Source organism: Onychomys torridus, chromosome 2, assembly GCF_903995425.1.
Source record: "Onychomys torridus chromosome 2, mOncTor1.1, whole genome shotgun sequence".
Lineage (NCBI taxonomy): Eukaryota > Metazoa > Chordata > Mammalia > Rodentia > Cricetidae > Onychomys > Onychomys torridus.
Window position 1 is genome coordinate 104,435,371 of NC_050444.1, and position 26,074 is coordinate 104,461,444.

At 43.9% G+C, this 26,074-nt stretch overlaps 1 protein-coding gene across 7 annotated transcripts in view; it reads right to left on the reverse strand.

Moving 5' to 3' along the window:
- The window catches only part of Slc24a2 (solute carrier family 24 member 2), a 224,349-nt gene that overhangs the window by 52,564 nt on the left and 145,711 nt on the right, over positions 1–26,074 (reverse strand). For 6 of the 7 annotated variants that reach the window (XM_036177997.1, XM_036177993.1, XM_036177992.1 and 3 more), the window contains exon 5: positions 3,687–3,737. The exons of the other annotated variant lie outside the window; for it this stretch is intronic. In XM_036177997.1, the coding sequence (XP_036033890.1) occupies positions 3,687–3,737 (51 nt within the window). The remainder of the gene's footprint in view (positions 1–3,686; positions 3,738–26,074) is intronic. 7 annotated transcript variants of the gene reach the window in all.

The following is a 26,074-nucleotide window of genomic DNA, read 5'->3' on the forward strand; positions in this document are numbered from 1 at the left end:
CACTACAGCCAATTTGAATGGCAGTGGTCCCCAGAGCCAACTGCACAAGGCAGGGATGGATTTCAGTGCTCCCCAGAGCTACCTGCACAAGGCAGGGCTGGATGGAAGTGCTCCCCAGAGCCACCTGTACAAGGCAGGGCTGAATGGCAGTGTTCCCCAGAGCTACCCGCAAAAGGCAGGGCTGAATGGCAGTGCTCCCCAGAGCCACCTGTACAAGGCAGGGCTGGATGGAAGTGTTCCCCAGGGCTACCCGCAAAAGGCAGGGCTGAATGGCAGTGCTCCCCAGAGCCACCTGTACAAGGCAGGGCTGGATGGAAGTGCTCCCCAGAGCTACCTGCAAAAGGCAGGGCTGGATGGAAGTGCTCCCTGGAGCCACCAGCACAAGGCAGGGCTGAATGGCAGTGGTCCCCAGAGCTACCTGCACAAGGCAGGGCTGAATGGCAGTGCTCCCCTGCAGGGCTTTGGTGTGACTTTTACTGAGTTCAGGCCCCACACCACCACTTCCTGTCTCTGTCTTCCCAGATGGATCCCTTTGCTCCTCCAAACCTCAGTTTCCTCAAGTACTAAGATACTTCTGTGGATCTTGATTTTTCCCCACGGTCATTACAGCTTACCCATGTGGCCATGATGCTGGAGAGACAATTCAAAACCCACGGGCCTGCACCCAGCAGCTAAGGGAACTCACAGTGCTGGAGTGGGCTCCCTGTTTCCTCTTTCTCTTGGCTCAGTTAAGTTGGTCCTTGCCATCTTCCTTCTCCAGGTTACCCCACATCTACTGATCTTTTAGGGCTCATTCAAAGACCACTGTTTTCATAAAAATCTTCTCCCTTCATTACTGGAAGGTATTTTTTCTACATCATCTTCTGAACTTCTTTGGTATTTACCATTTTCTTCTGAGTCCCCAGTCATTCTCTGTTATTGTTCCCCCTTGTCTGTAAGTCTCATAGGAACAAACTGCCTGCTCTCCAATCTTGCTTCCTCAGAGTACCCAGGAGGATGCTTAGCACAAGTAGGTGCCCAAAAATAACATGCCAACTATGTGGAGGACAGTTCTGTGTATTTAAAAATCCCTATCTCATTCTTCTCTAGAGATGAGATGGCATGTATAATGCATCTTTCCACTTGATCTATTTAAGGAGGACAAAAGGATTTGCCTAAAGCAGCTGACCTTACATCATGTCCAGAGAACACCTGTGAATAGTTATTAATAATGACTCATCACAAGAGCTAACATAATAAAGCCTTACTGGAGGGCTAGTCACAGTGCTAAAATTGTTAAACTGCTGAAATGGAGCAGAATATTTCCCAAAGGTGGTGAATCTATAGTTATTGCCCCAAACACCTCCATCTTTATGACACTCTCTTAAATTGTACAGCATCGGGGAGCTGCAAATCACAGTTATGATTATTATTTTTAAGTGAGAGGTGAGAGGTCCTTGAGAATATGTCTATTGTCATCTCCAAGGGATTGAAGTTGACTTTGGGTCTCTTCGATGAAATCCAAGAATTAGGTTTAAGCCAAATTTGGCTTGTCCTGCCAATAGTGAGTGTGGTTTGAGAGGATTGAAACTCTGTTGCACAACATCCTTCCTATTGGTACTGTAGAGGGGCTGCTATGTGTTTAGGAGATTTCACTCTTTCAGATGTTTTCATTCCAGATGAAGGGTTAACCTCAGGTAGCATTTGCAGGATGGTCCTTCAGAAGATCCATGTAAGAAATATTTCTCTGATCAAAGCAGCCTGAGAACCCTGTACACCTGAACCCTCTGTGTGATTCACCGTAGACTATCTCACAGAACAGCCAAGGACCAAGAGTCACCTGGTAAGGAAATCTAAGTCAAAAGTCTCTTAGTGCTCTAGATATGGCTTACATGGCTCCTTCCCCCTTTCCTTCCTTGTTGTTTAAATATACCTAGTAACATCACAGGACACTATCTCATGGAATTCTGCTTCAGTTATTATTTGCTTATCATGATGGGGATGGATGTTTAGCTAAGAATAAGGCAGTAGGAAATAGACAGGGGGAGGGAAAGTCAGAGAAAAAGAATGTTAGCGGTGATCCACGAGGCCACCAAAACACAAGTGGTCAAGCTTCCTCAGGACCATCCTTGGTTCTTAGTCCAGACACAGTTTGACTTTTATTGTCTTCTTCCAAATCCCAGTCATCAGCAAGTAATATCATCAGACTGCAAGGACCACCACTGTGTCTCCACGTGACCTCACTCTGGGGTAGCAGGGAAAGAGGAGGGGTTCTGCAGAGCAGCGTTTGCTCAGAGGGTTAGACAAGGAGAAAGGAGAGAAACAGAGGGAAGAGAAAGGGAGACTGGAGTGACAAATGGGACTTGGGGCTGGCAGGCCATAGGCAGGATGTAAAGAGACCCTGGAGATTAGTGACAGCCCAGCAGAAGTTAACAAACCCTCTCTCCAAGCCAGGAGTTGAATAACAGTCAGGCCAGGGATTTCCTTTAATGTGCAGAGAGCTCTTTCTATTCCCCGGTGAAAGAACACTTATCCTTACAGGCAGCCTCTGTTCTTGGGCCTCTCACTGCTCAAGCTCCTGCATTTCTCTGGCTGTTGGTAGGACTCTTCCTGAGATCTTCTTAGTGACCAGATGATCTAACCACATTGAGGTGGTTAGCCAGAAACCCAGGAGAGCAGTGGAGAAGGGCCCAGGTATGCACAGAAGCCAGAGTTGGGAGGGGCTGAGGAGGGGCTTCCTCTTTATCCAGGACTGTCAGATGGTCCACTTCCTGCATGCAAAGCAGCTAGGAAACCTTTGGCAACTAAGGCAGCTAAGAAATACTGGAAGCTGAATGCAAGATATGCAACACGTTTGGGAATTTATTGTGTTGAAGGACATTCTAGGATACCTCTGCTCATTAGTATCAGAGAAAGAATCACGTAAAAATGATTTTTTAAATAAACATTATATACTCCTCCAGATGTGGAGACATGTGTGGGGTGGAAGAGCAGCTAGGATGAGAAGACATCTCCCTTTACAAGATTCACAAATTAAAAATCGCTGTGCTATGATTCTGTTCCAGAATTCAATAATTCCGAAAAGTGATTCTCCCTGGGACAAGGTTATCCCCTAAGATAAGGACTGGAATTCATTAGCAAGTGCATTTTAAAATAAATCTCTCCTTAGGAAATTGTTCAAGTAAACCACCTGACCTCCCAGGGTGGGAGCTTCATATAAACTACTCTGATGCCTGGAGTACCTGGAATACTCTGGCCTATCAGGTTAAGGCTCTTGTTGGAGTTGGTGGGGTGACAGGGCTGCAGGACACAAGCCCACAGCCCTCTGAGAAATGCAGGGCATCTCAGGAGAGGGCTGGGAGGACGTGTTTCTGTATGTGCCTGTGAGTGTGTGGGTGTTGATTTGTGCTTACATTGCCGACACCATTTCTCTGCGTGTGTTATATAATTGGGATGGTTTGATCGTCTGAATGGAATAACATAATTACCCATGGTATTTCACATCTCTAATTCCAACTAAACACAATGGGAAAAACTAGACAAAAATGCAGAACTAAAACCAAAACCAAAACAACAAATCACACAATGTTACTGAGGTCATGCAAAGAAGAAAATAAAGAGGTTAAGAAATGGGCAAGCCACAGCCACGGTGAATGAAAGACGGAAAAGAAAAAGCCAACGGCATACAATTCTGAAATCATTCTTACCTTCTTCAGTCATTGTGTCATAATATTTTAGTTTTCCATATGATCCAAGTTCTACAACATCACAGTAAAAGACACAAAGATAAGGAACGAGCTAGAATGCAAGAACTTTGTTTTTACACATTCTTAATTAATCAGATTCAGAGTTATACTGTCAAATTCGGCAATCGTAACTATATGGAGATGTGCAAACATGAGCCATGTGGCAGACAGCTTCACGGCCCGTTTTCAGAATCACTGAAAATATATTATTCAACCGAGGGTGGGCTGGGTCCTGCGGTACAGAACAGGACATGTTAGTTCAACCCTCAACCAAACAGAGTACTTGGCAAAGTGCTTCAGCCCAGGCTTTGCCTAGCCTCACTTTTATACAGATGACACTCCAGGAGGAAAGGACAGCCTTCTAGACCCAGAGAACCTTGTAGACACTTGCCATCTTTAGTAGTCCAAAGGTCATTACATGGCTTTTCCAGCCTCCAAAAGAACCATCTCCTAGAGAATAAGGAGGCTACCTGGAAAGAGGCAATACGAACAGCCCAATTTTAGCTCTCCTATCACTGAGGATCTCATACTTTAGATGAAACACCAAGGGTCATGTGTGCAGGATGCTGAACAAGCTGCCTGTGGTACTGAGGGCACTTTGAGCATCAGTATCACCTTCCCAGGGAAGCCCACCTGGCTGAGACGGGTGAGAGAGCAGCACAATTCAGAGGCTTGCTGTGGTGTAAAGAGCACAGGCAGGGGAGCAGTGTTTGGGCTTCTGAGTGTAGATGGCCCCGGGAACCTGTCTGTACTGGAGATCACTGGGAGGCAGGGATGTGGGAGTCAGCTGGTGGCATGGTGACTAGATGAAGGGAGAGGGGACAGGGACATATCATTTCCCTTTTTCTTCCTTTAGTTTCTAAAAAAAGGCTTTGATTTTTGTTCTTTTCAAAATCCCAGATTATTTTGAACAATGTTGTAAGCAGATTAAAAATGTCTTTCTTGGTCATAACAACATTCTACTAATAAGTTTCAAGAAATTAATTAGACTCCAGAGACATTCCACTGAACGTGTCCATGGCCCATTGCCTTGCATAGATGCTGAAAACCCACATGTGAATCAGCCTGTAGTCGATGAGTCTGTGTGAGATGCAGGAGCCTGCTTAAAGCAGATGACAAACATCTCTGTGTTGGATATTTATGCCATACATTCTCTTTCTATATATTCCTTCCCACATGTCTAATTTTATCTAAAGCTATTTTTGATACCCCAGTGTAAAATTCTGCCCTTGGGGAGGAAAATCACCCCATCTTTATGTTCTTGTGGATCTTACCTATTCTGCCCATTGTTGGAATCATTACAAAAGAAGTGGATGCTTCAATGAGAAGTTGAGTTTTAGGTAAATAACAATTTTTTTTTGTTGATTTTTGAGGATTGCTATTAGTTAAATATTTTTTTCTGTAATTTTAAGAACAGTTGGTGTGTATGTGTGTTTACAAAAGAGTAGAATTTTCAAGTGATCTATATATTTCATCAATATTAATCACATGTTCACAGTGGCATTACAAAATAGGTGTGTGTGTGTGTGTGTGTGTGTGTGTGTGTGTGTGTGTGTGAGATCTTACAGTAAACTGATAAATTCTATCAGCCAACTAATAGTTTTTTGTAGGCTCCCTTCCTTCTGCCAGGTAAAGGAAAGAAAGAAACAGCTGGAATCCACTATGATCAGCTCAGGAAACAGGACATGGGTGGCCCTGTGTTTGCAAAGCTGGCTGTCAACCATGTTCTCCACAGTGATGTCACATCACTGCATGTTAGTGGACCCATCTTTTCAGATGCACACCTTCCTATATGCACCCACCTGTTTTCATGTATTGACCCCAACCTTGAAACATCTGTTTATGGCAGGTGATACTGTTTTGAATTTTGTCTCGAGTGGAACGTGTATAATAAATACAATCACATTGCTTCATTGTTACTTTGTGTTGACACAGAATAAGAACTGTTCACATATAACAAGCCTCATACATTCTTGCACCATGGCAATATCTAGATTGTTTCTGAGCTGCTTCCTTGGATGATGAATGGGACAGAGGGACAAGAACAGGGCACACTCTGCGGAAAAAACAAGGCGAATGGTGGGGGGGATGAGGACAGTGAAAAGCTGCATAGCAACATGGCACACGGGAGGGAGGACGCTGAAGGGGACAGCATCCACTCCAGCAGAGGGGGATCCTATTTGTGGGGAAGGATGGAGGATGACATCAGCCAGTTAGAACACAGTCTTCATCGTTGGCAGCCACGGGATGGTGAGATGGAGAACTCAGCAGCCACATCCCGAGGGAAGCAGGGCAGCATTTCCACGAGCCAGACAATCCTGTTCCCTAATCCTGGGGCTGTAGGTGGTGCAGGATGAGGGATGCAACGTGCAGGCAGGACAAACAGTGTGCATGCCGAAGCCAGAGCTCCTCACACACCTGGCTACTGTCCCATAGCCCAAGGATGCCCCATGGAAAACAGCCACTGTTGGTTGACGGTCTGTGGCCAGGCCTAGCCTGGCTGTAAGGGCCCAGAAGGCATGATGAAAACTCACCTGTGCAAGAACTTGACCTCCAAATCACTCATTCCCACAACCCACTGACATCTCAAGCCACCTTCAACTTCTATCTATCTATCTATCTATCTGTCTGTCTGTCTGTCTGTCTTAGCTCTGGTTGTCCTGGAACTTGCTCTGTATAGACCAGGCTGGCCTCAAATTCAGAGACCCACCTCCTGCCTCTGCCTTCTGAATTCTGGCATTAAAGGTATGTGTGACCACTGCCCTGCTATCTTCAACTTATTTGGGCTAAGAACCAACTGAGTTTCTTGAGGAAAGGAAAGAGGGGCTGAGAAAGCTTAGAAGGTTAATGTTTGGTCCCATCTAACAGCACTCACTGTAGCAACTGAGCAAGAGGCAGCCAGGACAGGAAGAGTGGGGTGTCACCCAGGTTTCCATTCTGGGAATCACCTGGGGCCTTTTCTTTGAAAGGTTTCTTCAAGAAGAACATGTGGCTGGGGGGTAGGGATCCCAAGCTAATTGGTTTGCATTTGGGACGAGCCTAAATCTGACTATGGATGACCCTTAGCACAGTGCCATACAAACCCACTGATGTATGCTTTGATGAGCCTGCAGGCTGACCACTGACACTGTCTAACATGGTCCTGGACTAGCTTTGGGGCCATCTGGAGAGCTGGGAACCCAGGTGGGAACTTGGTTCATAGATCTCCAAGGAACTGAATGCTTCACTGTTCTTCTGCCCACCTTAAGGTCCACCACCTTCTGTCCATGCTTGCCAGCAATCTTCCTACCTGACTTTAAGAGGCTGGACTCTGGGTTCTTGTCCATACCTCACAATGAACGAAATCGGAGTAGGGGTCTTGCTTCTAATCTTAAAAATCTGTGAATAACATGTGTCCAAATTTTCAAGACAAAGTATAAAGGAAGTTTCATTGTCTTATTTTTGTTTTGTGAAATGTGCTGTTTAGAAACCTTTAGAAGCTGGGCGGTGGTGGCATACACCTTTAATCCCAGCACTCAGGAGGTAGAGGCAGGCAGATCTCTGTGAGTTCAAGGTCACCTTGGTCTACAGAGTGAGTTCCAGGACAGCCAGAGCTACACAGAGAAAACCTGTCTCAAAAAACCAAAAAAAAAAAAAAAAAAAAAAAAAAAAAAAAAAAAAAAAAAAAAAGAAATCTTTAGAAGGCCATTTTACCCAGAGCACAGACAACAGGGAGCATTGTTTTGATTGAATGAAGTTTATGCTTTACCTTCTCATTTTAAAAATATGTGAATAAGAATGAGTATTTGGGGCTCCTGACTCCAGCCTTTCTCAAGAAGTACATGGTAAAGATTTCTCTTTCCTCTGTTTTGAGGCTTTTGACATTCTTCATCCCACAGCTCCCACCAAACCCTAGAGACAGGAGCAGCAGAAAAAGGACTTCTCATGTTTGAAGATTTAAAATTCAGATGTATGAAATGGAAAGTCAACAGAAGGATCTATGCTGAACTCATTTGATCTGAATGCAAACTAGAGGTGGAGAAATAAATGGGAAGACACATTTATTATTTCAGTGTCATCTCACAGGAAAAATTAACAGTTGATGTTTTATTCTTTTCAAAGATCCAGCTTTGTTTCTGGGTCAAACTTGAAAATCACAGTTTTATTAGAACTGACTGCAGTTTCTCGGTAAAGCTGCCCAGCACTTATCAAGATGTATGTATGAGTTCTGGCTTGCATGGAAGGGTTATGTTCAGCAGTGCATGGAAGAAAACGGGATTTGAAGTTAGGGCTATAGTTTTGAACCCAGGATCTGTTGCTTATGGGACATATGACTCTGAGCCAGGTGTTTCCTCTCTCTGAACACGGGCATCCTCAATTGTAAAGCTGCATGATAATTGCTTTGTCCTATAAACAAGGTGGCAGTGAAGGGCATACTGGAAGACCCACACAAGGCAGAATATGAGAAGCTGCCATTATTGAAAGCGCCACAAAGATGAGAACCATAAGAGGTGGAGCAGGGAAGTGAGACAACTTGGCTCCTTATCCAAGCTTGTTAAGACAAAGTCAGTATGACTAAGATATTTTCAATAGAGAGTTGTTGTTTAATAGCAAAGGATATTTGTCATGTTGGGGCCAATATTTAACATCTCTTCATTAATTCTGCACATCTACTCTCAGATCTAAGGGAAATCAAAGCACATATCAAAAGGAGAGAGAGGATGTGATACATGGTCCTTCTTTACCTGCCCAGTGTGCTATTTGGAGCCCAGATATTTCCCCCTTTGAATATTTGCTGGTGGCTAACTTGTCTTATGTGGGGAGCAAAGACTCTATTTCACTTTAAATCTGTCTAAAACAGAAAACCAAGTTCTCACACCACATGCTCTGCTCTCCTCACATTTCCTAAATAAAAGTCTTCAAATGCACACCTCTTCAGAGACAGTGACATCCAGAATGCTTTGGTGTATTGAACTTTTCTGGACTTGGTAAGATCAAGAAGATCAACACTGATGTCCAAGGCTTACGACTATGGCCACTACAATATTGCTATACAGATTAAGAGGACTTCTAAGTGACATTCATTGGATAGTTCAAAGATAGGCTCAACTATGTATGAGCTGGGTAACCCTCCTGTGCCTCTGTTCTTTCTGAAAAGTGAGGTGCAGGGCACAGGGAGAGGCAATCACTCCTCATCAGGAGCATTTCTATAGGATCAGATGAAATGAGCTATAAAGCACTTTGGACTGGGATGTCACATCTTTAGTGGTTGGTCTCTTTTCACTGTCTGCTCAAGGTCCAGCAACAACATGTAAAATTCAGCTTAGTGCAAAGTAGTGAAGTCCTATCCAAAGGCTCATTGTATCCATGGGTGGATATTATTCATGAGTACTTTGAGAAGCACAAATGAAAAAAAAAAAACAAAACTACCTATCCTTCCCTCATACACAGAACCTGGCAACGGAGGCCTTGGAAAGCTTCCAGAAGCATATTTGCAATGTGTTAATTTAGCCTCAGAATGAAGGTACTCATAAACCCGAGGGCTTCCTTTCTTCTTTTAACTATGGAATAAATGCTTGCTTTGAAGATTTTATTTATCTGTTGTTACTTTGAGTTTTGAGACAGTGACTCATGTTGCTCAAGCTGGTCTCAAACTCACCCCTGAGCTGAGCTCAGCCTGGAATTCCTGCTCCTCTTGCTCCTCCCCACCTGAGTGCTAGATGAAGGGCATGCACCCGACAGCCAGCGTGAAGGGTTTCTAAATGACAGGACCAGGGCTGATGATTTGTAATTTCCCATCATACATAGCACCTGCACGCCTTGTAGATCTTACTGTTTTGTGGGGTGTTTGGAATAAATTGGTTACTACTTCTTTTCCTTATGACTCCCTTTGAAAAATCTTCATACTAAGCCGAAGTTCTTAGCCAAAAGAGAGTGTCTTTTCTTTCTTCTTTTTCTTTGATTTTTTTTTTTTTTTTTTTTTTTTTTTGAGACAGCGTTTCTCTGTGTAACACTCCTGGATGTCCTGGAACTTGATTTGTAGACTAAACTGGCCTTGAACTCACAGAGATCCACCTGCCTCTGCCTTCCAAGTGCTGGGACTAAAGGCGTGAGCCACCACCACCCAGCTGAAAGGTATTTTCTAACACAGCCCAATTTTAAACGTTTAGGCTGAAATTTTCTACAAAAACAAAACAAAACAAAACAACCCCCCCCAATTTGTATGGACTACTAAAATTAATGGCTTTTCTTAAAAGGGTTTCTTTGGTCACTATTCGATGTATCAAATGTTCATGGCCCAAAGAAGTAGTTATTTTTTAAAATTAGAAAACAAAACAAAAGAAAACCCAAATCACTTAAGAGACAGAGGATAAATGAGGAAACAGCCACAAATCCCACTTCCTACTCAAGTGAGAAGGGAAGGAATAGTTTAACCTTCAAACTGAAAAGCTTTCAAAGTACTGACTCATTACAGCAGCTCTGCCTGGCATTCTGTGGGAGACTGGCATTCCAGATGAACCTCCCTAAGCGGCTCCTCAGCACATACATGGTTACACATTTGCCTGGGGAGAGCTGAACTCAACATGTGGCTCACATATGTCATACATGAGGTGTGAACAGACATAGATTTTGCCCTGTGGAGTTCTTTCCTTATCCAAATCCTCCAAACCTATGCTAAAAGATACTTCTCTTTGATCTAAGAGCTTAAAACCCCCTCACTTCAGTTTTTGAACAAGGCGAGAACTTGGCAAATGAAAATAAAGGGCTGAACTTGGGGGCACTGTTAGGGTTTGGATGGGTCCTCCTGAATTCATGAATTGCAACTTAATCTCCAATGCAATGAAATCAGGAGTTGGGTCATGAGACAGGTTTGGGTCATGAGAATCAATTCTTCTGGCAGACACTGGTGCCACTATGAAAAGAATTATGGGAGTGATTCTCTCCTTGCTTTTGTAAACAACATTCAGTGCCTTCAGAGGACATGTGTTCAAGGTGCCATCTTGAAAGCAGAGAGTCAGCCCTCATTAGACACCAGATCCCCAGAACCATGAGCAACTGAACAACTGTGCCTTGTAAATTAGCCAGTCTCAGGCATTCTGGTAGAGCAGCACAAAATGAATGGAGACAGTAATCCTTCAATAGCTATTGAGTTCCAAATATGATGTATGAACTGGACACACATATACTTACTCTCTCTCTCTCTCTCTCTCTCTCTCTCTCTCTCTCTCTCTCTCTCTCTCACCTTTGAACTCTTAGAGTTACCACTGATTTTCATTCCCTCTGAATCACCACCCTTTTGTGAAATTCTTACTCTCCTGTCTCAACTTCCCTGCAAATCCAAGCCTTGTGGTTTGGTTTGTTATTGCCAACATTTTCTCTCCTCACTCATTTGCTTCCTGGTTTATGTACAGACCTTTTCTTATGAGTAGAATCTAGACACCTGGGTTTCTGGGTGAAATCTCTCAGTTTTCAAGTGTTGTCAACAAATACCAAATTAAAAATATCTAATAAATCTGAGCTATATTTGACTCATCAATTTTGTAACTCTTGCTTTAAAATCATATTGCTTAGTCCAATTTCCTTACAAATATTAGTTAAATGAGTAAACCATTCTGGTGGCTGGACCTGGGAGGGATACTTGCCAGACACTTTTCCTCAGCAGTTCAAGTTTTGCTTCTTTGTACCACAGTCCTTGCTGGCTGAGAATGGGACTGAATCTTATGATGGGTTCCTCTGGGGAACTGTAGTGGAGCTCATATTGGGAGACCTGAGCAGTGATGGTACTGTGACCAATCCCTCTATTATAGACATTCCTGGGCAGTCAGCTCTGCCACTGTACAAGTGGAGAGCAGAAAGCAACTTTTTCTTACGGTGTTTTAAATTTTGTTTTGGAAGGAATGGAAATTGCTCACTAGGTCTAACTATCTTCTGCCATTTGGCAGAATAATACCTGGATTAGGCAAAGCATAGTAGAAGATTTTGAAAGCTAGGTTAGGATCACAGAGGGAGGCATCAATATAATTATGTGGGAATTATCAGCCTCGAACAGTGAACAATAATGTGTGGTTATTACTGTAGATCATCCAGATGGCTCATAATAAAATGTCCATGCGAGTCCCCAGAGACTCTGTCTTCTTATAAATTTGTCCCCTAATTTGCAGCCAGCTCCTCTGCGGTGTTGCTTAGCAATGTCACAGCACTTGCCGAGATCTGTCTTCTGAAGAGCTGACTCAGAGTGTATTTCACGATATTTTACATGCTCTGGATGATCAGGCAAGAAAACTAGACCCTGGATGTGCCGTTCTGTTTTCTGTTTGAGAAGGACTTGGGAGGGGGGAAGGAACAGAGTAGAATAAGCCTTTTTCTGCAGATATTTTTTTTTCCAGAAAGAAAAACAATGAACATCCTAAGCAAGAAACCTAGCTTAAGACAGTTATTATTATTATAAAGACACCCTTCTGCTGTGAGTATCCTTTTAACTGTGACATTTCAAAGCTCAACAATAATCTTCAACTAGTTTGACTTCCTGACACTTTGCTAGAGTGTGGTTTGTTCCTTTTTCCCAAAGTCAAAGTGAAAAATAGGTGATGATATAGTATGATAGCTGTGTGTGTGTGTGTGTGTGTGTGTGTGTGTGTGTGTGTACAGCTTGCAGCCCTGAAGATCTTAACTGCGCAATAGGGTCTGCTTTTTCTGGCCAAGAGACAGACGTGTGTGTGTGTGTGTGTGTGTGTGTGTGTGTGTGTGTGTGTGTGTGTACCTAATCTCCTTGAGACTCAATTTCCACCAGTCTGTAAATAGGAACAATCATAGCCATCTTGGAGAATGGTGTTGAGGATTACAGGTATTTATTGGGTTTAACAACTTGTTTGGATCTTCTAATAGCACATTTCTAAAACATGACCTTAACAATTTCTAGGAGCTTGTAAAGAGGGTTGGAAAGCCGAGCTTTCCACTGATAATAACTACAAACATCTTGGCTAAATTTTTATATCTCTGTAAAGTGAATGGTTGTGTTTACAAAATCAAGCAAATCCCTCTGCAATTCAGATGTGTTTGTTGCTCTTAAAATTGGTAAAATATTCAGTTCTCCTGATTTTTTTTAAAGTCTTCTTGATGGCCGATACAGACAGGCCAATGTGTTTCATAAACATATAAATCTGTCCAAGGTCTATGGTTGGGGGAGGGGCAGCTAAGGAGATGCTGGGCTGCTCAGGGGCTGGTGTGGAGCCCTAGGGATCCAAGTGATGAGCTCCCTAGTTCTTTAGTCTCCTCCGCTCTGTCTTCTGTGCCCAGCCCCCTTTACCTGAGGTCTGTGTGTTACGCTGCAATGGTTTTATCTGAATTTTGCTTTCCTGATTTTTCATACCACTTGTCAACCCACAGGATTTTCTTTGTTTTTTTTTTTTTTTTTAAATTAGGGTAATCTTTTCAAGAGACAAAATGAAAACTCAGTATTTCTTAATGCTACAATACCATCTTTCAGTGTTGGAACTTTATTGCATCTCCCAAGTTACTTCCCTCTCCAAAACCATGCTTTGAGGCCCCCTCCAGGTTTTACTCCCTCAATGGCCCCAACCCTACCAGAAGCCATTTGCTTCCTGCTTGCCTAGGTCAGGTACCTAGGCTGCTGTTGTGCTTGTCGAATCTACCTTAACCTGCTTGCTTTAGGGCAAGGAACCACTGTTCTCATTTTGTTAGTTCAGCCCCCAGCAGAGTTCCTGGTGCTCTGTAGGTGATCAATAATCAAATCCCCAATGTAAAGTGTTCTCACTATCTCCTTTTAGCCCCGTCTGTGGTGCTTTTGCCTGTGGTTCTTTCCAGTTTACTTCTCTGATACTGCAGGTTCAATGACTTTCTTCGGTATCTGTGGGGAGGAAGTCTGTTAAGGGGAAAATGTGGCGTTACTCTTAGAATGCTATTTATTGCTTCCACAGTGGGAGGAGTTACATCACCCAAAAGAGGCATCAGAGGGGTGAGATCTCAGCACACAGGTAACACCTAGGGCATGGGAGGGAAACACTGCTGAAAACAGTAGATAGTGCATCCTGGCTGGAGGACACCATGGGCATGCTCCTGGACTTCTTCCCCAGGCCTGGCTGGACCCAGTGGTTTGCACCACACAGAGAACCAGAGATAAAGTGTGTGTAGATATTGGTTCAGCAAAGGCAGGCTTCTACCCTCCTATATATGAAGCATCTATAGAGAAAGTATTCTGAGGGAGGGGATGAAGATGGGAGAGACATCATCAAACAAACAAAGTCTTATCACTCAAGAGAAAACAAAGGCAAAGAGTAAGTCAGAATGTGAGCATGAGAGAGGATCTGAGGACAACGGTTCCAGGGGTAAAAGACAGAACAGAAAGGCAACTAATGCCACTGATGTAGAAGTAATTAAGAGAAACAGCATCCTCATAATTAGATATTCTATGTGATAGCATTGTCCTGGCTGCTGTTTCACTAATTACTTAGCTCTAGACCACAGCAGAAATAAGCAGCCCACATGAAGACAAATTTAGAAGACTGGATTTAAAGATGGAAGAAGGGTAACATGAATCTCTAAAATCTCATCATCTGTTCCAAGCATCAGTTCATTCATCACCGCCACTTCTTTACACACTACTCTATGTGACAGAGACCATACAGATGGATGGGATGATGGGAGAAGATTGAAATGTATTTCACAAGTGGCCTGTTATATACCTGAAGTTAAATAGCAAGGACGATGAACCAGGAGGCAGGAATGCAGGAATCTTCTGAGCCCAAGGATGCTTCAGCAGGCTTTAAAATTAGTGCAGCAACTGCTTTTCTAGGTTTTTATTACTGTGTTGGAAAGAGGTCATTTTTTCCCCCTCCCTGTCTGGCTCATACTACACATATGTACTCCAGGTGAAATTTCAAAGAAAACAAGTGAGGTACTATGCCACCCGATTTCCTCTCTGCACAAAAGACAGGAGAACTCAGTGGACACAGAAGCCCCAACTGTGCAACTCCTGGATAACTTCTGCCCAACTAGAAGGTGAATGACAGGAAGCCTGCCATACTGTCATCCGTGGCCACGCAGGTTCCTTTACAGGGGAAAAGACAGAGGAGAAAACCCAAGGATGTATTTTGTAGTATTTGGGACTGAACTTGGAAGCACGCTTGTCAGGTCCTCTACCACAGAGCTAACCACACTCTCAGAACTCGCCTGACTTGTAATTGCCCCCCCCCCCCCCCACCGCCCCCCTCAAGCTCTTGCCAAATTGTTCAGTTTGGCCTGACTTCCGGAGAAGCTGGGTGTGGTGGTTTGCATGGGAATGTCACTCCTATTTGAGCACAACACTTGCCCCTCTGTTGGTGGCACTATTTGAGGGAAGTTGTGGAAACTTTGGAAAGTAGTGTTTTTTTTTTTTTTTTTTTTTTTTTTTTTTTTTTTAAAGATTATTTATGTGTGTGAATGTTTTGCCTGAATGTATGTGCACCACGTGTGTGCAAATGCCCACAGAAGTCAGAAGAAGACATCAGATCCTCTGGAACTGGATGGTTGTGAGCCATCAAGTGGGTGCTAGGAATTGAACCCAGGTCCTCTGCAAGAGCAGCCAGTGCTCTTAGCTGCTAAGACATCCCTCCAGCTCCTGGAAGGTGCTGGAGAAAGAACATCACCCAGGGTGGGCTTTGAGTGTTTATAGTCCTAATCCTTTTCCAGTTGGCTTTCTTTGCTTCTTGTCTGCATTTGAAGATGTGCTCTCTCAGCTTCCTCCTCCTGCCTCCATGCCTGCTGAGCGCTGGCAAGCCTCTCTCTCACAGGGGAGAATTTTCTTCTCAAAAGTTTTCTGACATGTGAGCCACTGTTGAATTTAACTCCTGCTAATGACAAGTGTTTTGGCCAGATGGCTTTTAAGTTAGCACAAAGCTCCTTCCATTTTTGGTTACTTGGGCATGAGAACTGACACCCCGGAAGTCGAATGAAAATAGCTGTATAGATAATGCAACTCTACTTCTGAAGTTCAGGTTCAACCATGGCATTGAGGTAGCTGTCCACAAGCAGTCTGGCACAAGCATTGGCCAAAAGTTCCCCAGAAACTTGCCTAAATGTTTGCCTAAACTAAGGAGAGTTCCTAAAAGAAACTGTTCTGAATGAGGCTGCCACTCATGCCAGCTTGTGACAGAAAACTGTTTTTGTGAATGAATGGGTGAATGTGTGAATCTCCACTGCCCCACCAATCTGATGTAGACCCGAGAGCGTTACATAAGCAACCATGTTGTCTGGCTCTTTTCAAAATCATGCATGTGCACATGAGCATATAATATAGTCTCATTTGAGCACCAACAACCTGTGGAGGACAGTGTGGTGTGGGTGAAGGGATGATTTTAATAATGGCTGATATGAAGAAGCCAGATCTGGCAAACTTGGTAATGTAAAGTCAGAAGAGACATGGGCCTACGAGCCACTTGAGATTGAAAGTTTTCAGTAAGATCAGCATCCCTAGGATAGAGGCGAGCACCTCCCAGATGGCTGGAACAAGGAGGAAGGACCATCTCATGGAAGGACCATGAAGGCATTCAGCTCAAGTGCCTTTCCTTTGGAAGGAAACCAATAAACAGCCTACATTACAGATGATATTCATGTACAAATCTGCATTTTGAAAATGCATTTTCACCTTTAGGATTGCCTCTGCCCTTCACCTGATCCCTGTATGCAAGGACTGTTGGGAAAGCTGCCTTTCATCTCTGGGACTCAGAGTCCTCCCTTCTGAAAGAGGGGAGTGTAGGTTCCAAAGAAGCAAATGAGGTGCAGTCTTGAGCTTTATAGCCTATCTCCTTCATGCTACATTGAACCTCAGATGTCATCGAAATAAATTATTGGCCAGTGAGGAGATGAGGGGGGAGAGAGAAACCATTCCCATACTCAAAAGCATTGATTTCAGTAAGACTACCCACATTCCCTTATGTCCTAATTGAAATTTACTTATAATGTGTACCACATAAGGAGTGATTCCATTTCAATCATCTTTGCTGTTCAAGTACAGAAATAAGCTTTGTTATCCCCTAAAAAGCGGGGCTAACCAACTTGTCCTGTCAATAGCCTGCTTGCCTCTGTCTGGAGGTTTGGGGTTACTGCTCTCACCGTGTTAATCTGTGGCCTGTGGTTCCATTTTCTCCTCCAGGCAGCTTGCCCCTCCTGGTGCCTATTCACTTTCCTGGCTGAGGCTGTGTGCAAACATTTTTTCTTGCTGATTTAAACTGATGTATAACTTGGGACAGAAAGAAAGGTTACATTACTGCTTCTAGGGACGCTGCCGTAGTTTGAACACAACAGGCATGAAATGACTTTCTTTGGGGGATCAAATGAAAATTTGTAAAAGCTCATTTTGCAGCTCTTTCCTTTAAAAACCAGAAGCTGGGAGAAATAAATAACAAGCTCTAGTGTCTGGTAAGAAAAAAGAAGACCCAGCAAGAGAGTGGAAGTTGAATCTTCATGTCAGCTCCTCACTGACATTCACATATGTTAGAGACTTGGAAGGTTCCAGAATAGAGAGACAGATGGCTCAGTGCAGAGACGATGGGCGTGTGCGACTGTGGACAAGAGCCCTGTGTGGGTGCAAATGTCTCAGCTCTGAAGCCAAACTTTGGGCCTGGCTGGCTGTTAGCACTCACAATGTTTTTGAATATGTTTCCTCAGAGGCAAAACACTTCTACATTCTTAGCACCAATGCTGAGAGAAGCCCAGATGACCATCAGCTGTGTGACATGGAGTAGCGACTCACAAAGTGCACTCTCCTGTAGCCGGAAGATTGCTCAGTGGGTTAAGTGTCTGCTCCCAAGTATGGGACCTGAGTTTAGATCTCCAGCAGCACACAGCTGGAAGTGGCAGCTGATGCACCAATCACGGTGTCTGGGGAGGGGCAGAGACAGTATGAACATGGAGCTCATTGGCCAGTCACTCTAGACAACTGGTGAGCTCCAGGTTCAGTGAGATCCTCTCTCAAAAATACGTTGGAGAGCAATAGAAGAAGACAGCCAACATCAACCTCTGACTTCTCAGGCACACACACACACACACACACACACACACACACACACACACACAAATACAGGACATGCACTCATGCATGCATGCACATGCTCACACACAGAGACACACAGACACATGCACATGCACATACACAAAGGCACACACTCACTGAAACACACAGACACACAATGCAAACATACACACAGGCTCACACAAAAACACACACTCAAAGAGTCACACACACACACACATAACACACACAGAGGCACAGATATACCCTTTGACGGGAGAGGCTGCCAGACCTTTAGTCTAGTGGGCAATCAGGGACATCCAATATGCCCACTCTAGGAACTCTTACTTCTGTTGAGCCTACAGTCCATATTTTGAGTCTCCCTGAACTAACCAGCTCCTCAGATGTTCCCCTCCACTTCTGCAATCTACTCTCCCAGCTCATGGTCTCCACGAATGCTTTCTGATGGCCCTTCACATAGCAATATGGATTCCCCAGGACCTGACAAGCTACACTCACTTGTATCAGAAGTTTATGCTACGCCAGTCTCAACACTTGTGGTGTACATGCACAAGGACACTTGATGAAATCCCCACATAAGTAATGCATGCAGGGGGGGGGGCTGTTTCTTTTAATACTCTGGGGAGATTCCCCTCCCCTGTGCTTCACCAAGAACAGTCACAGACTGTGGGGCAGCAGAGCTCACCCAGGTTCCAGAAGTCCCCCACCCACTGCTACTGCCTTGATGGAGTCCGTTCTCCTTCCTCAGACTTCACTAAAACATCTAACACAGGTGTTTCTGACTGAGTCTTCATTCATTTCTGGCTGACACACCTTCCTTTTTCCCCTCTTTGCTGCCAAAAAATATCTTTTGCTGTCCTTAATTAGTTTACATAAATTTACAAATGAAATGAGGAAGTCTCATGCATTATCTTTTTGGGATTTTGATGAGGATTGTGCTGCCTTTAGAGTTGAATGGACATCTTCCTAGCATGTTGCCCTTTTGTTTTGGTTTTCTTTTATGTTCTCAGGAAGGTTGAGAGTGTCTATTATTTTTGCCACAAAATTTTTAAGTATTTATTTCAGGTTTATCCTCTGTGTCCGCACTGGAAATTTGTGTCTGTTGTTGCTCTTCTTGCTGTGTTGTAGGGAGGCCACCGAAGCCAAGCCGGCACGGTGAGAAGCTGACATTTGAGCTCTGGAGTTATCATCAGTTAAAGACTTACTTCCTCTCCCATTCGGGAATTTCTTTGAACAAAAGAACTCTGCTGATTAAAAAAAAGGAAGTTCTATGATCTATAGTGGAGGGAAGATTGTGAAGAAAAATATATGTTCACTCTTCATTGGTGAAGCTTTGACATCAAGACGTTCTGCAGTTTAGGTCACTGATGTCACCTGCTTAATGCCCCCGTCCCTCCCCTGAACCATCAGACTGTCGTGTAGCAACCAGGGGTGTGAACAGTCTCTTTGAAAGGCATAGTGTGGCCATTCTGCAGGAAAGTGGGACGGCTGTGGGCTCTCTTGGGGAGTGGGTTAAGCACAGGGTGTCTGCCTAACTGCAAAGGAGGTATCCCATGGAAAGGGGGAGTCAGTTAAGACATCTCATTGCAGCATTCTGAAGGGTCTGCCATGAAAAGCAGCCTCCAGAAGTCCATACAGGGACTCCATTGGGACATGCTACTGTTCTAAACCTTCGTACATATTGCTACTACTAATAAAACTGTTAAAAATGAAAAAAAAGCAAGCCGAATTTTTAATCTCCACAGGACAGAAAGTACTAGACTTAGGAAAAGGTTCAACAGCAGAAGAGGACCTATGTTTTTCTGCCTCCAGATCACCTTACCTTCAAGCCATGCTTTGGGTGCTGGATTACAGGGATGGGGTGGTATGTCTGTGCACTGTGAGTGACTGACTCAGACAAACTGCTTCTTAGACTCCTGCAGTGGTGGTAATTTTTTTTTTTTTAAATTTGTGAAACTAGATCCATGCAATAAATGAAAGGGCCAATATCAAGAGAAAGAAAAGGAAAGAACAAAGTATTTGGAAGAGGTCTGGGATTCATGAGGAAGTGAGAAGCAAAGCGAGGCTATTTCTCCCTATAGCAGTGATTGGGTATGGGGGGGTTCATTTAACCATCCATTAAGGGCACACACCAAGCATCTGCTCCAAGAAGATGCCATGCTAAGGGCTGTGGATACAATGGGAGTCAAAGCACAGAAGATTGCTTCCCACTAGTGCAAGATGAACAACTGAATAGGACTCTGTTGATCACAACAAAGAAGCCCTTTATTAGAGCCCAGATATATACACAGTTGTTCAGAAGAAAAAAAGATAAAGCCAGTGTTCACTCTATTTTGCATATACAAATATACTATATACATAGATGCACACACAACATATATACAACAAGAAAGACATACACATATTATATATACATACACATATGGGTCTGCTTGAGCCAGGCACTGGGAGTAGAACACAACCTGCCTCAAATCCTGTCCTAGTGAACATATAAGGGGAGACACAGGTGGGAAACACCAAATAAATGTGGTAAGTATTATGGAGAACTGCAGAGCAGAGCAAGAAAGACTGGGAACTCTGATTTATTACCATTGTTTTATGTGGATACGGTTTTCAAGGCTAATTAAGGCCTCTCAGATCAGCATTTGGAAGCTGACTTGACGGAAAAGAGAAACAGTAGACATGTGGATGTCTAAGGGAAGAGGGAACATATGCAAAGGCCCCACGGCAGAAGTTTGCTTGGAGTTTGTAGGAGTTTCTAGGTAGCCGGAGAAGTCTAACAAAGGAAAAAAATCAATGGGAGAAGAAGAAGAAGGAGAAGGAGAAGGAGAAGGAGAAGGAGAAGGAGAAGGAGAAGGAGAAGGAGAAGAAGAAGAGAGGCAGTGACACAGGAGGATGAAGAGAGACAACGGGGAAGAGGAGGAGCAGGAGCAAGAGTCAAGAGAGGAAGAGGGAAGGAAGGAGGGCCAGGAAGAGGGGCAGGTATGTACGTCACAAGGGATTCTGCATAGGCTTTGTTGGTCAGGGGGCTTTGAGCAGAGGCGGGTCATGACTTCAGTACTTTTCTGTTGCTGTGATAAAGACCATAATCAAAAGCAACTTGGGGAAGAAAGGGTTTATTTGGCTTACACATCCTGATCATAGTTCATCACCACAGGAAGTCAGGATAGGAACTGAAGCAGAGATCATGGAACACTGTTTCTTACTGGCTTACTTCCCATGGCTTGCTCAGCCTGCTTTCTTATACCACCCAGGACCACATGTCCAGGGTGAGCACTACCCATAGTGGCCTAGGCCCTTCCACATCAGTTGTTAAGAAAATGTCCCTATGGACTTGCCTACAGGCCAATCTGATAGAGGCATTTTCTCAATGGAGGTTCCCACTTTACAACACCATATCTGCCTGCATGCTGCAATGTTCCCACCATGATGATAATGGACTAAATCTCTGAAACTGTAAGCTGCCACCTCAATTAAATGTTTTCCATTATTGGAGTTGCCGTGGTCATGGTGTCTCTTCACAGTGATAGAAACACTAACTGAGACAGCAATATATATTCTTAAAGTAGTTCAGTGAAGCCAATGAAATAGGTAGTAGTAGTCTTATTTTATAGATGAGGCCTCTCACACAGCTGGCAAAGGACAGAACTAGATGTGGAACCCACAGGGTCTGGCAATACTTTGCTGTAAAACCCTGTGCTAGAATTAGTCCCTGATGATTCAGTGCCCACAATTTTCCATAAAGATCAAGAATTAACCTGCATCTCCTTGAGTAGTATATATAATCTCTTGCGTTTGGTCCTCCTGCTCAGCTAGTAATAGGCCCCTAGGGCAAGGACATTGGAAACTGTCCAGTATGGGTCTAGATGGATATCCACCTGGTCAAGTCACCAAAATGCTCTTGGTCTTGGTAAACATGCAGGAAATAGAGGTGATGGTGTTCACATGAGGTTATAACAAGTGTTCAAAGAGTGGAGGCTGCTATTGCCAATGATAATCATATTATATTTTGTTCAGACAAATAACCTCAATATAGTACTCTTTATTATTACTTTTTAAAAATAATTTTGCTGCCTGCTGGACCCAGGGAGTAATTTAAAAAATTGTCATATATTTAATGCTGATATTTTACATTTGGAATGCACACCATCATCACAAACATCAAAGCCATTCTGTTTTAATTTTTCTATCCATTATGCTATCCTTGGATATTTACTAGCAATTTTGCCTGTGGCGACTTTGATGATCAATAGTTAAAACACTGTAGTGTACCCTTTCCTCTTTGGGGGACAGACGGTCACCTGCCTGACAGGTGTTCTTACCTAGAGCAGTGAGTCTGGGCTTCAGAAGCTTTCAGGAGTGGCTGAAGACCATCTGCAGTTCTCACTTCCATGGGATGCAACTAAGGAGCCACAAGACCAGCAGAGCTTACAAGGCTGGAGCAGGAATATCGCACCATTTCCCTCAATGCTCTTTTTCCTATAGGAGGCCAGTCCTGAACCTCTTAATTGTAAGCAAACTTGGTCATTTCCCAAAAACCAGAGGAGAAGAGAATTTTCCTCCTTGCTGGAAAAGCAGGCACCTCATGTCTTTCTAAGTAACAATAGCAGCAGCAAAAAAAAGTGGTAGACATCAATGCTATCTTCTTGACCCTTACACTCTACTTGTCCTTGTGAAGTACACCCTACTTTTGTTGGGAGGTGAAGAGTTTGCTCCCGGCTCCTTTGGACATTGAGGTGGTAGCCCTGTTCTGGCTCTAAGGAGTTACATGGAACCCAATTTGTAGGAATCCTAACCATTTGCTCATTAGAAAAGATACCTATCCTCTTTCCTGCTAGAATACAGAAGTAATGGTGGGGAGTTTGCTGAGGGGCACAGCTGCTACCCTACAAGGATGAAGACGAGGGACACAACTGTAGCCAGAAGACTGAGGAGGAGATGAGCTCCCGAGGCAGGCAGGCAGGAAGATGAAGACTGTGAGTTCTATGCCAGTCAGTCTGGGGAGTGTTCTTTATTTTATGTTTTTAAGAGGTTTAAAAAAAAAAAGAATGTGATGTGACCAGGTCCCTAAAAACAGGGCCTTATTTTCACTACTGGGCTCTGGTTAAATAAGAGTAAGGAAATCTTTAAATAACTTAAATTAACTGGAGTCCATGACATGACATTGGACTCTTTTTTTTTTAAAGATTCATTTACTATGTATACAGCATGTATGACTGCAGGCCAGAAGAGGGCACCAGATCTCATTACAGATGGTTGTGAGCCACCATGTGGTTGCTAGGAATTGAACTCAGGACCTCTGGAAGAGCAGTCAGTGCTCTTAACCTCTGTGCCATCTCTCCAGCCCAACATTGGACTCTTTAAGCAAATCACAATTGCTAGTGGACACGGAGCAACCCCTGTCTGCTCCTGGGGGGTTACTGCATAGACTCCTTACCATAAACTTCCAATAGTGGTTCTCTCACCATTTCCTTGCATATCTGAGAAACCCAAGGCCTGAAGAGGCTGCCTAATACTCACCACACAAGTATGCTTGTGATGCCATACGTGATCTATTTTAACAAGGTGGAGAATGGAGGTCCAATGGGGTCAACTGGTTTTCTCAGGTTCTGAGGTAGGATTTGAACATAGCCTAGGCGGTCTGATTCTTGGAGCACACATAACCCAGCTATACATGGCTAAACTATGATGTCATCCCACCTGCTTTCTTCTTCAGTGTCATCACTAGGTCATGGGCTTTCTCAGAAATGCAGTGTTGGGTTATGGGCATTTTCCCATTCTCTGACTCCTCAGATATAAATCTGGCTGAACTCTGCTTCTCCCTTTTCTTTTTGTTCTCTCTGTGGAGCTGGAGTTGCCCTGTGTATGCAAGACAAGTCCTCTACCACTGAAACCTGAAATGCAGGGTTGGCTATGGGTTTCTTTCCTGGAGTAAATAGTCTCCATAAAACCCTAAACAGGCAGAGCAGTGGTAATTTTGTACACAAGAGAAGAAGAAAGCTTGGACACAAGCTGAAAGGAGAGGAGGGTGATCTGGGGAAAGAAAAGGCATGGGCCTTTAGGCCTTGCTGTGAGGAAAGATGTGTGGGAAGTCTGGACCTCATGAATTGAATGGAATATACAAAGTCTAGGAGCCCCTAGGATTTCGTCTGTTGTCTGCACCAGGAATACAGTGAACACCAAATTAGACATGAGTTTCCACAGGAGGCTGATTGATGGAAAACACTGCAGTACCCCTTCCTCTTTGGGAGACAGACAGACAACTGCCTGACAAGTGTTCCTACCCAGAAGGCTACAGGAGGGGCTGGGCTCAAAACGTAAAAAGTACAAACACAGACTTTGAGCAAGGCAGATACTGATTCAGATCCTGGCTCTGCCATTTTATTCTTGTGTCACCTTTAGGCAAGACTCGGCCTCTTTTCGATATCTGTGTCCTCTGTGTGATGGAGAGGGGCCAGGAGAGAGACTCTGGTTCACAGAGAGTTTGTAACAGAGTGCCTGGTCTGCAGTAAGCACCCTGCAAATTTGTGTGTTTCATTTTCAGATACATCCAAAGCAGAGAGTGCTTCAAACCTGAGAACACTCCATCCAGCACCCATGCTTTAGGTTAATAATGATGGCTTGTTTAGAAAAAAAGTTAAAATCAATATAGAGCAGTGAGTTTATTAGAAGGATACATTTAGACAGTCATGGTATAATCTCAAAGATTGAGAATTCTAGTTCCTCAGGACTTTCTAATAAAGGAAAATAAATTGTATTTCAGTCGTTTTCTCTCTTACTCTTCTGCCCTCTCTGGTTTTTGATACTGGGTCTTACTTTGTAGCCCAGACTGGCCTGGAAATAGCAGCAATGTTCCTGTCTTGGTCTATTCCAACCATCTTAAGAGCTTTAGGCTAAGTCGGAGACCTTGCATTCATGAACAATTTGTGCTCATAGTTTTGCGTTCCTGAAAAGACACAGGCCAGCTCCACTTGGTAGACTGACTAGGGATTGTTTTTCCACAGAGTGTGGACTGCACACCAAACAACCATGAACAGGTGAATAAAACAGCCTGTGTTAAATTAAAGGGTAGTTTCAAGCTTCTAGTACTGCTCTCCTGAGGAGCGGAGCCACATATCCTTCTTGCAGCTTTTGTGATGCTGGACTGAGGGATGTAGAAGAAGTGAGGTTCTAGGACTTCCCAGGCTGGACTTCCTTGAAGGTCTACTCCTGGAACATCAAGTGGGACATCTGGCTATGTGCAGGAGACCAAAGACAACATGGGCAGTCACAGATCTTCTTTTAAAAGATTACATGTGAGGGAGGCCCTTTTGGATCTTCCAACTTATTTGTTGGCCAGATAGATATCACTTAATAACCTCCAATGATACTGTATGGAACAGAAGAATCATCCAGCTGATTCCAAACCAAATTCCCATCATAAAGTCGAGGTCTGGGTCTTGGGTGCTTTGTGATATATCAATGGAAGGTGGATGCACACACAGATGGATTGTGGGACTCAAGCCTAGAGGCCAAACCAGCTGCTGATCAAGGGTGTTAGCCATGGCTCAGTCAACCCACCTGTGTGGCACAGATGAGACTCCAGGAAATATGTTCCTACAGGCCATCTGTTCTAAATGTTTTCAATGAAACTGAATACTTCCCTTTGTGAACACTGGCTGCACACCAGTGGTGCCAATGTGCCTCTCAGCCTGTTGAGTGTCAGGAGCACCAGCAAACTGTCTGGATATGGAAGCTGTTGCAATGTTTATGGGGTCATCCTGGGGACAGAACCGGCATGATCCACATTCTTCAAAGGTTGTAGCTTGGCACAAGGACATGTGAACTCAAGTAATTAAACCTATACTATGAGAGGTGACTATCTCTGGGAAAGCAATGGGTTAAGTTTTTGGCTGTTCTTGAAATGTTAAGTGATTGTGATTTTGTTGTGGGGGGTACCCTAATCCTAGCAAGCTGTTTTCTTGGCTTTGTGCTATGGAACAACTTGTAAGTGTCAACGTGCTTTCAGTATTTTTCAGTCACTGAAGTCCCCAACTGATTATCTTTTAGATTCATGGTCCAGGAGCTCTTGTTTTTCCGGGAGAGGTTTCACCTTGAAAGCTGGTGAACAGATTCAGAAGGCGCCTCTCGCCACAGCAGCAGGAGCAAACAACTTAATTGCAGCTTAGCTCCACAAGGACCAGGTGTTTTGGAAAATCACTGATGGCCCAACTCTGAGACAACCCAGATTCACTTTACCTTGTCTCACAGAAACAAAACACAACCTCCCCTACAAGCAGAAAAACAAAACAAGCCCTTTCAGAAACTGTATCCTCCCAACTTAAGAGATACCTAGACTGCT